The sequence below is a fragment of the Seriola lalandi genome, unplaced genomic scaffold, assembly GCF_002814215.2.
Source record: "Seriola lalandi dorsalis isolate HSWRI2012SDOR001 ecotype SW California unplaced genomic scaffold, Sedor1 jcf7180002054983, whole genome shotgun sequence".
Lineage (NCBI taxonomy): Eukaryota > Metazoa > Chordata > Actinopteri > Carangiformes > Carangidae > Seriola > Seriola lalandi.
Window position 1 is genome coordinate 399,801 of NW_019525532.1, and position 15,514 is coordinate 415,314.

The 15,514-nt window shown below is 36.4% G+C and overlaps 3 protein-coding genes across 9 annotated transcripts in view; all 3 read left to right on the forward strand.

Moving 5' to 3' along the window:
• LOC111647168 (uncharacterized) overlaps positions 1 to 1,340 on the forward strand; it is a 5,077-nt gene extending 3,737 nt beyond the window's left edge. Inside the window, exon 12 of the mRNA XM_087171259.1 lies at positions 4 to 1,340. Coding sequence (XP_087027385.1) covers positions 4 to 813 — 810 coding nt within the window. The 3' untranslated portion in view covers positions 814 to 1,340. The remainder of the gene's footprint in view (positions 1 to 3) is intronic.
• A 1,775-nt stretch (positions 1,341 to 3,115) lies between these two features.
• LOC111647171 (ubiquitin carboxyl-terminal hydrolase 12-like) lies at positions 3,116 to 6,136 on the forward strand. 6 transcript variants are annotated; one of them, XM_087171287.1, is made up of 12 exons: positions 3,116 to 3,236; positions 3,344 to 3,420; positions 3,506 to 3,614; positions 3,719 to 3,840; positions 3,989 to 4,059; positions 4,174 to 4,299; positions 4,422 to 4,517; positions 4,943 to 5,074; positions 5,168 to 5,296; positions 5,429 to 5,469; positions 5,554 to 5,594; positions 5,705 to 6,136. In XM_087171287.1, the coding sequence occupies exons 2-12, from the start codon at positions 3,384 to 3,386 to the stop codon at positions 5,938 to 5,940; spliced, it is 1,140 nt and encodes a 379-aa protein (XP_087027413.1). In that variant the 5' UTR covers positions 3,116 to 3,236; positions 3,344 to 3,383; the 3' UTR covers positions 5,941 to 6,136. The 6 variants fall into 6 exon arrangements, with proteins under 6 accessions (XP_087027413.1, XP_087027416.1, XP_087027412.1 ...); XM_087171290.1 differs by having other exon boundaries at positions 3,509 to 3,614; XM_087171286.1 differs by having other exon boundaries at positions 3,124 to 3,236; positions 3,341 to 3,420.
• Positions 6,137 to 8,332: 2,196 nt separating this feature from the next.
• LOC111647157 (ubiquitin carboxyl-terminal hydrolase 47-like) lies at positions 8,333 to 12,336 on the forward strand. Of its 2 annotated transcripts, none has more exons than XM_023396769.2 (11): positions 8,333 to 8,511; positions 8,596 to 8,704; positions 8,811 to 8,932; positions 9,255 to 9,325; positions 9,414 to 9,533; positions 9,855 to 9,950; positions 10,060 to 10,179; positions 10,271 to 10,399; positions 10,497 to 10,534; positions 10,648 to 10,688; positions 10,788 to 12,336. In XM_023396769.2, the coding sequence occupies exons 1-11, from the start codon at positions 8,478 to 8,480 to the stop codon at positions 10,844 to 10,846; spliced, it is 939 nt and encodes a 312-aa protein (XP_023252537.1). In that variant the 5' UTR covers positions 8,333 to 8,477; the 3' UTR covers positions 10,847 to 12,336. The 2 variants fall into 2 exon arrangements, with proteins under 2 accessions (XP_023252537.1, XP_087027409.1); XM_087171283.1 differs by having other exon boundaries at positions 8,599 to 8,704.
• The last annotated feature ends 3,178 nt before the right edge of the window (positions 12,337 to 15,514 follow it).

The following is a 15,514-nucleotide window of genomic DNA, read 5'->3' on the forward strand; positions in this document are numbered from 1 at the left end:
ACTGCAGATACTTGTACTCAAGACATAAAGGAGGTACCCACCAGTGGAGGTTTGGTCCCTGCTGCCGCTGACAACCATGACCAGAGTCACGATGCTGGAAAGATAAGAGAGGGAGAGGAGAGTGGTGAGACAGTAGAAGTGGGTAATGACACTGCAGAGGATGTTTCCAATGACAGAAATGGAGAAACAGGAATTAGAGACACGGACAGTGTTGTGTCTGGAGGAGTGGAGCTATCACATGACAACATCTGTAAAGAAGAGGATCAGGACAGTGGAGCTGATGTCAATCAAAGTATATCACAGAGTCATCAGGGCTGGGAAGAAGGAGGCAGTGGGTCGGATCAAGGACATGAGCAACAGAGAGAGGAGAGTGTTGAGAGAGTAGAAGTGGGCATTGACACTGCAGAGGAGAGGGGGGATGCTGAGGGAGACAAGAAACAGAAGAGAGAAGCTGCACAAAGAAAAGAAACATCCACAACCAAACCTTCCCTCACTGAAGGTGTAGGGGATCAGGGCGAGAGAGGATATAAAGATGTTGGTGTGAAGGAACAAGCTAAAAAGCAGGAAAATGACGTAGATGAACAAATTCCAAACAGTGCGACAAAGAGAGCAGCAAGCTCAGCAGGAAGGGAAAGACTGGCGGAGAACCCTGAAATAATAGAAACTTTAGAAGAAAGTAAAAGAAAATCTGATCCAAAAACAGACGTACTAGACACTCTGCTGAATGATGTTGACAACTCACCAATAAAGAAAAAAAAAAAAAAGACAAAAAATAAATTGCCATGTTGTTTGAGACCCAATACTAAAGAGTAGCTCAGAGTCAGAATGAATCAAAGAACATTATTTGTCCACGAAAACACAATTTGTGATTTTGCAAGACTGATTTCATTGTAGTGGCACACATTTTTTGTCTATGCTTTTTGATACTAAGCAATATTGCCAGTGACATTTTAGCAATCAGGCAGTATGGACAGAACTCCAATACTGAATATTTTGCCTTTGATCTTTTTGGTTAATGTTAATAAAATGCTTCACTTGCTGTTTGCCACAGAATCGTGTAAAGAGCCGCAAATGTAAAAGGTTTGAAACAGAGAGGGTTGATTTAGTGCATAAGTCTGAAATAGAAAGTGAAATGAAGCTGACTAATGAAAATGTAAATGTGGGATGAAAGTTAATTTGAAATAAAAGATTTTTCCAGATAAAATGATGCATTGACCTGTTAGATTTTACTTTTTACAAATTTTATATTTAATTTTTCAAAGATATGTGAATACATGGCAATGAATCTAATATGACAGACATGTTAATGTGTGTGAAAATAAAATCCAAATGTAAATCTTTTTATGTATATTTGATTTTTGCTCTTCTGTCTCAGTGTTGTTTACCAGCAAAGCAGGCTACACTGAACCTGTGAACCATTTCTGTCATTAATGTCATTTATGTTTATCACTTTTTCGCTTTTGGGTTGTCATTTACCTTCTGATGGGTCATTTTAAAAAATGAAAAATATGTATGAATAACACTAAATGAAAAATTTGAAATAGTAATAATAATGAAATTAAGTGATGGACACACATCACTCGTTCCTGGGTGTCATGAACCAGCTCAAAATTCACAACAAAACAAGGGAGACTGCACAAAAAATTAAGCTTTGAAGCAAATAAATTATATTATTATTATTCATTTTAACTAATAAGTAAAACACAGGTTTAAGGTGGAACAGGTATATCAGTAAGATCAGTGGTACGGCGAGTGCATGAATACGTTGAAGTGTAAAATGTGTAATCAAGAAAATGATAAAAAAATAAAGCTAAGCCAAAACCAAACCACAACCAAACAGGGTCCTGCTTGCTGGGAGGAGAGAGAGAGAGCTGATTTCTCCAGCCCTCTATTTAACTGTCAGGGGAAGTGGATGGCCCCTGAAGTGGAGGGCTCCTGACACACCTCTAACACCTGACAGCCTACTAAACAGGACAGAAAGGAAAGAACAGTGAAAAACACCGGGAGCCATAAGCAGAGTTGTCACAGTGGGTCATGATGGGAGAGAGTTTAATTTGTACAGGCTAAAATCACAAATGCTAAACTGATAAAAAGGCATTTCTGATTTGAATAACTGAAAAAAAAACTACATGAAGAAATAAAATGAAATAAGAAATCAATAAAAAAAATCCCAACAGCTGAGGGATCATTTTTCTAAGCTTGACAGACGTGTTATTGACAACAAGTGTGTATGATAGACACTCTAGTAAAAATGCAATTAGTTGTGTCTGACAGTGAAGTTGTGTTAATGTGTTAATAATAATTAATAATTCTGTAATTTATCATTTGATTTAGGGCAGAGTCTGGTGTTGACAAGCTAAATCTGTGAGACTGTGTTCAAGATTAGAAATCATCCTCCTTCACGCTGTCAGATTACCCACATTAAGTCTGCCGTACCCTTCACAGGTGTTGTTGGTCTTCTACTGGTTTATTCTCCTTTAAAATCATACTTGCCTTGTGTAGGAAGCAGGAAATGTATTGACATCATCTGAGGGAGGAGTAATGTCCGGGTACAGGCATAACCTCTTGTCTGGAGAGAAGACTAAACCCTGATATCCTTCCATCTGAGAATTAAAAAAAGCAAAGAAAATCAATACTATGACTAAATGTCAAATGAGAAGTTTGGTGCTGCATTTTATTGTAATTGTGTCAAATTAGTCCCAGTCCACAAATTTCATTCCATGTAAACAAATTCTGAATAGTAAGGAAAAGTAAACAGTATTTCCTCGCAGCACTTTGGCTTAAGGTTTACACTGCTAGTTCAATAGGTATATAAATTTACTACTTGTCTGGTGTGCCAAAAGGGATTTTGTAATGTGCAGTAATGCGCATGAGTTTTGAATATGGATGTATGTTATGATCTATGATGTGTCCTCCAGACACTGCAAATGCTGAGGTCACATAAAATATGTTGCAACTGTCTCACACAAAACTCCTTTCATTAGCTGAACAGAGAAGCAATTTATGGGAGCTTGCGATTTATTTCACAATTATTATAATGTTCAATATCTTTATTAGTCATGTGAGCCATCTGCTAAATAACCCGATACACCCTGAATGCACCACTCCAGCGAACGTAGGAAAGAACGAAAGAGAAAGTGAGTTACACTTCAACAGGAGACAGAAATGCTGATTGTGTGAGTCCATAATAGACAGAGAAGAACAGTGTCTCCACAGTTAAACTCTCACAGCTGAAGGTGGGCTCAAATTCTTCTTCTGTCTTTTATTTGTATTCGATTGAAACACTTGATTTATTGTCAAAAATTGATCGTGAAACTGCAAATCTCCGTGCATCTGGCAGCAGTGCGGAAGTGGAGTGATAAAGTCGTCAGAAAAGAATCAAGATGGAGCTGTTTTCCAACCGCTTTTTCTGCCCTCCAGGTAAGATATACCTGCTGTCAGGCCAGTTAAATGGTGTACAGACATTTCTGCTGTTTACATGCATTTGATAAAACTCTCCTCCCAGCAGCTGATATCAAGTACCATGGGTTGAAGAACCAAGGAGCAACGTGTTACTTGAACAGTGTGCTGCAGGTGCTGTTCATGACCAAAGGCTTCAGAGAGGCTGTGGAAAGGTTTGTTACAAAACTCTTAGGCCATGTTTGTTTTTATCCGTGTGAATTTTATTGAGGCTGCACGGTTCTATCACTCATGGACCCTCTGTCTGAATTCTGTTCAGGTACACGTGTGGAAACCCTGACACTGCGCGTATGGACAGTCATCTTAAAGACTTGTATGATGACTTAAAGGAACGAACAGCATACACCTACAACATCAAAAAGAGGCTGGGCATCAGCAGAGGTAGGCTACAGTATGTGATAGCAAGTGGGCTTTTTGTGAGAATGCTTTAAGCAAATAAAGGATCAGGTAAACAAGTAACCAGTTTCCTAAAATGTCAATAAAGTAACTGTAGAAATGCAGATTTAATTTGTTCTCATCTCAACGTCAGTGGGAGAGCAACGTGATGCTGCTGAGTACTTTGAGAAGATTGTAACTCACACCAGTCGTGAGGCTTCACAGGTAATTATATCCTGTTATCAGGATGAAATCTAGCAGACATTGTCTTAAGTGAAGGGTCAATAAATAAATGAAAATTATTCCACTTCAGCAGTTTCTGTAATTTTGCATCTTTAGGTATTTGAAGGAGTGTTGACACACAAGTACACATGCACTGGATGTGGCACAGAGACAAACACTGATGGGCCATTTTGGAGTCTACCTCTTGTGTTGGTGGATTCTGACAGTGAGGGCTTTAGTGTGGTGAGAAGATGTGATGTTGCAGAATGTGAAATATCCCATATATCAAGTGAGACCTATAGTAGTAGCCTATGTGTTGCTGTTAAATGCAGAGGTAATTTCAGTGACATAAATGTCTTTTTCAGATGGATGGGATTGACAGGTTTCTCAGAGCTTCAGACATCTGCGGAGATGAACAGCTGTACTGTGACCAGTGTGATGCCAAAACTGATGCTAATGTTGTGAGTTATCTGGAAACACTTTTCTGATTTGTGCACATAAACTCTCAGGCCTCTAATTTCAAGGGGATAAACTGGTGGAAATGGCAAATAACACCATGGCTGCGTGCGTTCTCCCGTTGTGCTGGTCCACATCATGGGTCTGGATGTGGCAATAGTGATAATTGTGTCTTGAGACTACTGGCTCTCAGTGGCAAACAGAAAATGAATAGGTAAAGTTATATTAAACTGTGCAGCACATATACATGGTCCATACCACCATACAACTACAGGCCTCATTTATAATGATAGCAGGTGGATCTCACAGTGATGCAACAGTTACCACCTTCTTAAAATCTGTGTTATAACAACACTTCCTTACAGACTTGCTATTGTAACAATTACAGTTTACATTTCCCATTACAAACAGTGTTGTGTTTTTCAATTAGAGGTATGTAATAAAGCATCATCCAGAAGTTCTGACGCTGCTGCTGAAGAGATTTAAGTTTGACGACCATCGCATGGAACATGTGAAGATAAACTGCAGTGTGGAGGTTCCCTACACCCTACAGATACCAGAGGTATATTGTATATACATTTTACTATTTTATCACAACTCATTATTTTTTATTTCCTCTTCCTGATTTCTGTCCTATTTTTCCACTGGTGATCAGAGTCAGACGTATGACCTGTACGCGTTTGTGGATCATTTTGGAGATCTGAGAGGTGGACATTACACTGCTACAATCAAGTCCCAGGAGGATGAGAGATGGTATAACTTCAATGATACCACTGTCACACCGGTAAGACTGATCACCTTTTCTTCAGTGTTATTGATCCCAAAGCAGCAGTGCTTCAACACTTAGTTGTGCAGTCAGGTGGTAGATGGTAAAAAATGATAATAATGGGGAACCTGTTATTCCTTTCACCAACAGCTTTGTTACCCGCCATTCCAGGTGCATGACAATAAGAAGAGGTAAGACTTAATTTGTCTTTTTTTCCCCACCAAACATTTGCTGAATATGACAATGACCTTGCCTTCGCACATTTGTCCCATCAGATCCCAGAGTGCTTATCTTCTTTTCTACAGGAAAAAGAAAAGTAAGATGCCAAACTTTTTCATTAAGCTTACTGTGGTGTGGTTTGAATGATTGGGCGACACTGATAGTCTGTCAGAATTGATTTTATCTCTCTCTCTGTTTTTTTCCCAGTGCATGCTGCAGACGCTTCGACTCAAGACGTCCAGGTTGTGGAGTGTCCTCACAGTTTAAAGCTGAATGATGCATCTTCTCCAAAGTCACAAAAGCACAGTAACAAAAAAACCTGTTCAAGTCAATGGGAAAGTGGTCTCAGATTTCTAGACCGCACTGTACGTCATAGATATTTTGTGCCCTTTGTCATGTTTGTGTTTTTTTTTACAGTTGTTTACTGTAGTAAACAGATGTAAAAATAAAAATAAAAAATAATAAGCCTGAGTGAGCCCCTCATTTGCTATTTATTCTAATATTGTGTTAATTTTAGTACAGTGGAATGAATGAATGAATAACATGTATATACTGTATTATAATCTGTACAATCTAAAGTTATGGAATTGTGTAAAATGATATGAATATGTAATTAAATGTGACGTAACAATCCTGTAATGCAATATTCACATAATGAGAAAACTTGTCGACCAGTTTTCCAAGCTGTTTTCCAGGATGTGATCTTTTAATCACTCAATAAAACCTCTGCACATCTTAGATGTTATTTTTATAAACAGATATAAATAAATGAAATAAACTATTTATAATCATATTATTAATAATAATTGATAAATTATTTATACAATAAATGGTATATATTTATAATATTTATAATCATATATTTTATTAAATTATAATAATAATAATTAAATAGATAAATGAAATAAATGTATATCTAATTTCTTTATTGAAATGTGTGAAAACTTGGCAAATGAATTGGTTGCCTGAAGCTTCAGATTAAGCTAAGTTTAGCTAGTTAGTGTGATATGTAATAATATTATTTGAGTTGAGTGGTATTAATTAATATTGTGGAAACTGTTACCCCTTTTCCATATTCTCTACCCAAATAAAGAGCATCTATAAATACTAGCAGATGTCCTCATCACCCACCCAGAAGGTTATAACATTGACATAGTTTTAAATAATAATAATAATAATGATAACAAAATTACATTTTAAAGTAAAACATACATCTTTCATTACATGTGGGTTCTGCCAAGTGCAGAGGCCATGCTAGATCTCTCCTGTAGTCAATTTAGTTCACTTTAAAGCTGCTGTTGGGGGCAGGAGAAACACGTTGTGACCATCATCGTCTTTTAAAATTATATTGTGAACTTATTAGCAACGAAAATTTAAAAAATTAACCTTTACATGAAAATGATGTAGGAAGGAGAAAGGTAGTTTCCTGTTTACAGTCACCAATTTCTAATTATTATTGCGTTGTTAAATTGTGTGTTTTTTCATATCTTCCACTTGTACAGGTAATACATGACTCTGGACTTGCTCTGCTGTGCAGTATGTCACTGATTTTAGACTAAAGACTGAAAGTTTTCAATCTTGACTTTCTGTGTTTTGACTGACGGCCATCCCAAATATCTAGGCCTATCCTTTCTTCAAATGACACATTCACACCCAAATCGAATCAGTTCCTCCTTGAGTCCAAATGAATGTTCATTACAAATTTGAAGAAGTTCACTCTGAGGACTGAGATATCGCTTTCACAAGAATGTGAAGGACGGACAGACAACCCAAAAACAGAATGCCTCTGGCCCTGGCTGTCATCAGCACGGAGGCATGAAACTACCAAATAGCAGTCACTATATACAGTAATTTGCATATGTATTGTCTGCCTATCAGTATCAGAAGTCTACTGTTGGCATAGTCTCTCCATCATTTCCTCTGCCTTTGGCCATAGATTTTCATTAACATCAGACCAAATCATATTTCCTGCCATACATACATATATTCTTCAATGGGCTTGAAGAAAGGAGTGTATGGCAGCAGGAATTAACAACATTATCCTAAAATGGGTTGTAAACCACTCAGTGACCTGGCAGGAGAAGTGAAAAGAAAAAAGAACTTTTTCCAAGGTAGATTGACAGATTCTCTCTATAGATATTTTAATGTTTGTCTCTTCCAAAAACTCATTCCTGCTGATACAGTCTCCCCTTTTCAGCCTCTTTCTTTGATTTTCCTTTCTTATTGCAAGTGTCAGTAAACTCTGGCTAATTGCTAGACTGAGCTTACCTGCAATCCAAAAACTCTTGGGCACATAACTTATTACCATTTTTTATTTCTATATTTATTTTTTTACATAATAGTTTCTCTATTTTTAAGTATTTTTCCATATATTTTTACAACTTTCTCAATTTTTTTTTATTATTTAGTAGTTTTTTATGAGCACTCTTATGGATGACTCATGTGGTTCATGATTTATATTTGATTTGAGGTATTGTATTTCATATGAGTCAATATTATACTGACCTTCAGCCAATGTTTCAGGTTGTGTTTGTCCTTCTTATAGTGGCCATGACATAAATTAGAGAGTACACAATGTACTGTAAGTCACATATTGTAGGCTGTAGCTTACTGTGTTTTACAAAGCCTCCAAGAAAATGCCTGTGTGTGTTGTGTTCAAATCAAATCAAAATTACCTTATGGAGCACAGGGACATCAGGAACCATACATTTAGTATTGCTATTATTTAGTTTCCGTGTTAGTCATGAGCCGTCTGTTCGTTACAAAAAACAAAAAAATTATATATTTCCGATGCACTCTGAATGCAACATTACAGGCAGTGAAAGTGAAAGTATTCGGACAGTTATATTTAACAGGAGACGGAGAACTCGTTTACACCAAGATCCTTTCTGTAAATTCTTGCAACTGACAGCATTTACAGAGAATAAGTGGACTGATATAGTCATGAAACGGAGCTGATTCAAAATCAATATTTGGCGATATGAGTCAACGATATTACTTAAACGAGTATCAAGGTAAGATGCGAACGTGTAGATTAATCTACATCCGTAATAATGTTGTTATAAAGACAATTTAACGTTATTAAACTCTCCTCCCAGCAGCTGGTAGAAAGTACCATGGGTTGATGAACCAAGGAGCAACGTGTTACTTGAACAGTGTGCTGCAGGTGCTGTTCATGACCAAAGGCTTCAGAGAGGCTGTGGAAAGGTTTGTTACAAAGTCCAACTCCTTGTCATATAATGTCTTTATTTTAAATTAGGGCAACAGTGCACGTTTGTATCACTCATGGAGCCTCTGTCTGAATTCTGTTCAGGTACACCAGTGGAAACCCTGACACTAAGCGTATTGATTATCAGCTCAAAGGCTTGTTTGATGACTTAAAGAAAAGAACAGCATACACCTATAACATCACACAGAAGCTGGGCATCCACAGAGGTACAGTAGTTGGAACATAGAACAACATGTAGCCTTTGAATAGACTGTGTGTTAAAGGACCAGAGCTACTGTTGAGCAATTTTGCTCAGAGAAGTATCTGAAAATAACTTCTTGTGATTCAGATCTGTGTCCTGGTTCTACGAGTGTCAACATACAGTCATGTCAGACCCACAGATAGAGTGTGCCTGAGAAACTCTCAAAATCCAGTGTCAATGTTTTCATTTGTTATTTTACCTATTAATGGATCTGTTGAAAATAAATGTGGTTCTGTTACCCTTTACTTTGTTGAAGAAAGACACATTGATTTCTGCCCCTCCCACAGTGTATGAACAGCGCGATGCTGCCAAGTTCTTTGATGAGATTTTAACTCTGACCAGTCCTGAGGCTTCACAGGTAAAGACATCATCAATATCCAGGGGAATATGTAAGTTAAATGTAAAATAACACTTTGTTACCAGTCTTTGTGGTTCAATGTTTTCAGATCTTCTGTGGAAAGTTGACACATGAGACCAGATGTTCTGAATGTGGTACCATCACTGACACAAATGGGCCATCTTGGCATCTTCCTCTTGCACTGGGGGATTCCCGCAGATATAGTGTGGTAAGGATCTGACAACCTGTAAACTTCACAGCACTTTTCTTTTGTTAGGAGACTGTTACTAGACTAAATACGACATTTGCAGATTCAGCTTTCAGGTTTATCAGACTTAGGTCCGAAATCTCATCAGCTGATTGAAAAATGTGTCAACAGCAACAAAAACTAGAAAACACTGTATGTATTGGTTGACACCTACTGTGTGTGTTAGCTAGTACAGCTAGTTAAATGTTTCATGGATAATACATAATGGTTAGCCACAATATATTTCATCACATAATACATTTGAGTACATGCCACTGAGCTAATTTCAGAGGCAATTTTCAGGTTCATGGCATTGAGGAGTTTTTCAAAGAATCACACATCAGTGGAGAAAATCAGCTGTTCTGTGACCACTGTGATGCCAAAGCTGATGCTACTGTTGTGAGTAATCATGTTTATGATTTGTGCACATTAAGCATTACAAGTTTATGATGTAAGAGAATTATAACAACATGATAACATGTGTTGGGGACCCATGTGTTTCATGCAGAAATGTGTCATAAAGCATCATCCAGAAGTTTTGATGCTGCTGCTGAAGAGGTTTGAGTTTAACTACCGTTACAAGAACAACTGTGATGTGGATGTTCCCAGAACGCTACAGATCCCAGAGGTATATATACTTTATATTTTACTATTTTATCATAACACATTTCTTTTTCATTCCTGACCCTAATTTCTGTCACTTTTCCCTTGGTGATCAGAATCAGACGTATGAACTCTACGCAGTTGTGGATCACGTTGGTGATCTGAGAGGTGGACATTACACTGCAACAGTTAAGTCAGAGGACGATGACAGATGGTATAACTTCAATGATTCCAGAGTCTCATTGGTAAGATTGATCACTTCAACTCCAACATTACTGTAGTTATTCATTTTTCTGATTATTTATTTATGATCTAATGTTTGGTTATTGTTTTCATCAACAGCTTCATTACCAGCCATTCCAGGTGGATAACAGTGAGAGGTAAGATTTAGTCCATCTTTTCATCTCCACTATATTCCATGTCCTTTATCTCCACTCCACTATATTTTGCTGAATATGAAAATGACCTTTGTTTCTTCACATCTCTCAACTAGATCCCGGAGTGTTTATCTTCTTTTTTACAGGAAAAAGAAAAGTAAGAGGCATTCACAGACAATTTAACTCACATGTAGTGTGAATGATTGCATCAAATTGTTTGGTACTTTGCTTGAATTAATTTAATCCTACTTTCTAGCCCACACTGCAGATACTTGTACTGCCCACCAGTGGAGGTTTGGTCCCTGCTGCCGCTGACAACCATGACCAGAGTCAAGATGCTGGAAAGATAAGAGAGGGAGAGGAGAGTGGTGAGACAGTAGAAGTGGGTAATGACACTGCAGAGGATGTTTCCAATGACAGAAATGGAGAAACAGGAATTAGAGACATGGTCAGTGTTGTGTCTGGAGGAGTGGAGCTATCACATGACAACATCTGTAATGTACATCAACAGGACAGTGGAGCTGATGTCAATCAAAGAATATCACAGAGTTATCAGGGGTGGAATGAGCAAAAGAGTAAGTTGCATAATCAAGATGCTTACACCAAAAAAAGGCAGAAGCTTTCTTCCAATGCCCTCTAATATCGCAGGCTAAAATTGGTGCATACAGCAAAAACAGAAAACAAAGCCAACGCTCTGCCCAACTAAAGCAACTCAAAAATGAAAAAAATGAAACATAACAGAACATATTAGGGTATTAAGAACATCCTTTTTCCAGTATAACACAAACTGTTCTTTTACATTGTAGTGGTTCACAATATTGTGTTTTTATTTGATGTTTTTTGATACTTAGTAATCAGGCAGTATGAACAATACTGTATAAAATATACAGTATTGATCTTATTGGTTAGTGTTGTTTGAGTGTTGGTTGCTCTCTTTTTCAGTGTGGTTCAGTCTCTTTAACAGATTACCTTTGCCAGTTTTTTTATTTCATTTATGAAATGTTTTACTTCCTGTTTGCAACACGTTTATGTAAAGAGCTGCTCATGTAAAAGGTAAGTGCATTATGTTCTATTACAGACTGATGCAATAAGTCTGTCAGACAGTAATGAAATGAAATGGATTTCAATGAAAATGTAAATGCAAAGAGAAATTAAGTTCCAGTTTTTTCCAGTGTAGTAGTGTAAGAGGGTATGTGGATTCCCAGTGTTTGAGACTCTCTTTTTTCATATAGTTGATGAAAAAGGAATAAAATGTTATTAAATGTTATTATAATGTAAACTGTTTTATTATTTGAACATGGAAAAGACTATAGCCATTGAAAAGAATAAAATGAACTCAATTCGAAATCATATTGGAAGTGTTATTACAACCATTGAGTACATAAAAAACATGTTTTTTATAATTAAACCTGGTTTGAGTGTTTTTGATTTTTGTTGTTTGTTTTTCTGTTTTTTATTAGTTTTTCTTTTGTTTTTCCTTTTTCTTTCCGAGAATCTAAAGATTGCATTGTGGTTGAAATATTAGTTGGTGAAACATAAAAAGATGCATTACTCGATAGAAAGGAATGGAATATTATTATTACTATTTTAATTTTTTTTACTGAGTTTAACATATATGGAGTAAATGTATGTTGTATGTTTATGTTTTGTTCTGTTCTCTTGTCTTGTTTAGCTTTGATGTTGAGATTGTAGGTCTTTGTTTTGTTTTCTTAATGTGGGAAGTGTAAATAGTATTGAGAAATGTAAACAAAATGAATGAATGAAAATTAATAAAAAATTAAATCACATTTTTTTCTAGATAAAAAGATGCAGTGATCCATCACACTTTATTTTGTACAATTTTCTGTAAAATTGTTAACATCACACACACACAGTAAGTCTTCTGTACCTTTCATTAGTGTTATTGCCGTTGTTCTACTGGTTTATCTTCTTCTATGATCAACTTTGTAGGAACACATCCTTTGAGTGATAAATGCCTTTGCCACTGACTCAGACACCTGCGAGTCACTAACACAAATCTAATACTGTGTTGTCTCACTGCCATATGCCGCAGAGATTTCACTTTCACTTTCAATCTCTACCTCAGTTTACAGGAATTCACATGACTGCAAGACAGACATGTGGTTTCTCCTTTAGGACGTATCTAATTCACTTGGATCTTTAGTGGTGCTGAACCTCTAGACTGTATGAAAGCTGATTTATACAGGGGCAACAAATGCAGTTTAAATTAATATATATTATGTTGAAATTTGGTACTATTAGTTTTCTGTTGTTAGGGTTTTAATCCCGAAGGGGTTGCATAATTTGAAAAACAGTAAAATGGATGTCAACAAATCAACAAAAATATCTTCGCAAAAGGCGAGGCTTAGCCAATATTGGTCATAACTCATTAAGCATTTGTCCAATCATGATAAAACTTAGTGCATATCTTTGCGCCCTGATAGGGTACAGGTCTACTAAAGCATTTTGAGCCTGACCTCTAGGGGGCACCATAAATTCCAAAGATGTGTACCTTAAAACCTGGTGGACAGAATTTCACCAAATTTGGTACATATGTTCTGGGGGCAAGTATTAATCAAAATCTCAACTGCTGTATTGATTGCTGAAAGTAGGCGGGGCCTATTTGTCAATATGTGCCAGCTTAAGCATTTGCTCAATTTGCAGAGAGCTAGAATGAGCCAGACACACGAAAACTGGTATCATAACTCCAAATGGTCTGTAAATGCTTCACAAAAAATATGATCCCATTTGGCCATATGGTGGCGCTACAATTAAGAGTCAAAATTGTAAAAAAAAAAAAAAAAAAAAAAAAATTTGAAAGGAAGCCCCCGCCACACAGAGATTCCCTTCAGAGAGTCTTCAAATGTACCTCTAAGCTACAGGTCAATATTTGTTACAAAAACTCTGTGATAAAAGCGGCTAACATTATGGATTCTGAGCTAATTAGAATTACATTAAAAACATTAAAATGAATAGAACTTTTCATTTCTACTTTATCAAAACCAAATCTGATAGACAGCCTTGGGCGACAGAGAGGCACATCTCCTTTACAAATGAGCAAGATCGGTCGAAAAACGACCAAAATGGGCGAGGCTTAGCTAATATTGGTCATAACTTATAAACCATTTGTTCGATCATCATAAGATTTGCTGGATATCTTCAGGTTGTTATGGGGAGGAGGCCTAGTAGGCTTCTCTCAGTTGAGCGAAAAACGGTTAGAAACCACAAATTGCCGCTTGCAGCTATAATTTTGAATTTTGAAATGATTTGCCATGATTATACATAAATGTTTCTAATTAATAACCATGCAAGCTTGTCTGGTGTGGTTACCCCCCAGGTAAGATATACCTGCTGTCAGACCGGGTTAATGGCGTACAGACATTTCTGCAGTTTACATGCATTTGACAAAACTCTCCTCCCAGCAGCTGATATCAAGTACCATGGCTTGTTGAACCAAGGAGAAGTGTGCTGCAGGTGCTGTTCATGACCAAAGGCTTCAGAGAGGCTGTGGAAAGGTTTGTTACAAAACTGTTTGGCCATGTTTGTTTTTATCCGTGTACATTTTATTGAGGCTGCACGGTTCTATCACTCATGGACCCCCTGTCTGAATTCTGTTCAGGTACACGTGTGGAAACCCTGACACTGAGCATATCAACAGTCATCTTAAAGACTTGTTTGATGACATAAAGGAACGAACAGCATACACCTACAACATCACAAATAATCTGGGCATCAACAGTGGTAGGCTTCTGTAAAGTGTCCTTGAGTGCTGTGAAAGGCGCTGCCAAATAAAATGTATTATTATTATTATTATTACAGTATGTGATAACTAGTGGAAGTAGCTACTTGAAACATGTTAAAAGACCAAACCACCTTTGTGAAAATGTGATTATTAATTAGTTTACTTTTTAGTTACATGTAGAGCAGCTTAAAGTAGCATCTGTTTTCAGCATTTGTTAATGTACATCCGATACCATACTGTAACCAGTGCAATGGCAAAAATTATGCTATTGTTGTGAGTTATCCGGAAACATTTTTCTGATGTGTGCACATAAACTCTCAGGCCTCTAATTTCAAGGGGATAAACTGGTGGAAATAGCAAATAACACCATGGCTGCGTGCGTTCTCCCGCTGTGCTGGTCCACAGCATGGGTCTGGATGTGGCAATAGTGATGTGATTTGCACACAGAGTTGGAATTGTTAAATAAATAATTGAGACTACTGGCTCTCAGTGGCAAACAGAAAAAGAATAGGTAAAGTTATGTTAAATTGTGCAGCACATATACATGGTCCATACCACCATACAACTACAGGCCTCATTTATAATGATAGCAGGTGGATCTCACAGTGATGCAACAGTTAACACTGTCTTAAAATCTTTTTCATGTTTGTGTTTTTTTTTTTACAGTTATTTACTGTAGTAAACAGATGTAAAAATAAAAATAAAAATAAAAAAATAATAGGCCTTAGTAAGCCCCTCATTTGCTATTTATTCTAATATTGTGTTAATTTTAGTACAGTGGAATGAATGAATGAATGAATAACATGTATATACTGTATTATAATCTGTACAATCTAAAGTTATGGAATTGTGTAAAATGATATGAATATGTTATTAAATGTGACGTAACAATCATGTAATGCAATATTCACATAATGAGAAAACTGTTGTCGACCAGTTTTCCAGGATGTGATCTTTTAATCACTCAACAAATCCTCTGCACATCTCAGATGTTATTTATATAAATAGATATAAATAAATGAAATAAACTATTAATAATTATATTGTTAATAATCATTGATAAATTAGCGATACAATAAATGTATAAATTTGTAATATTTATTATCATATGTTTTATTAAATTATATTATTAATAATTAAATGTATAAATAAAATAAATGTAGATTACATTTGTATTGTAATGAATTACATACATTAAACACAGTAATGGTGCACTTGTACTACTTGAGAAAAGACACATC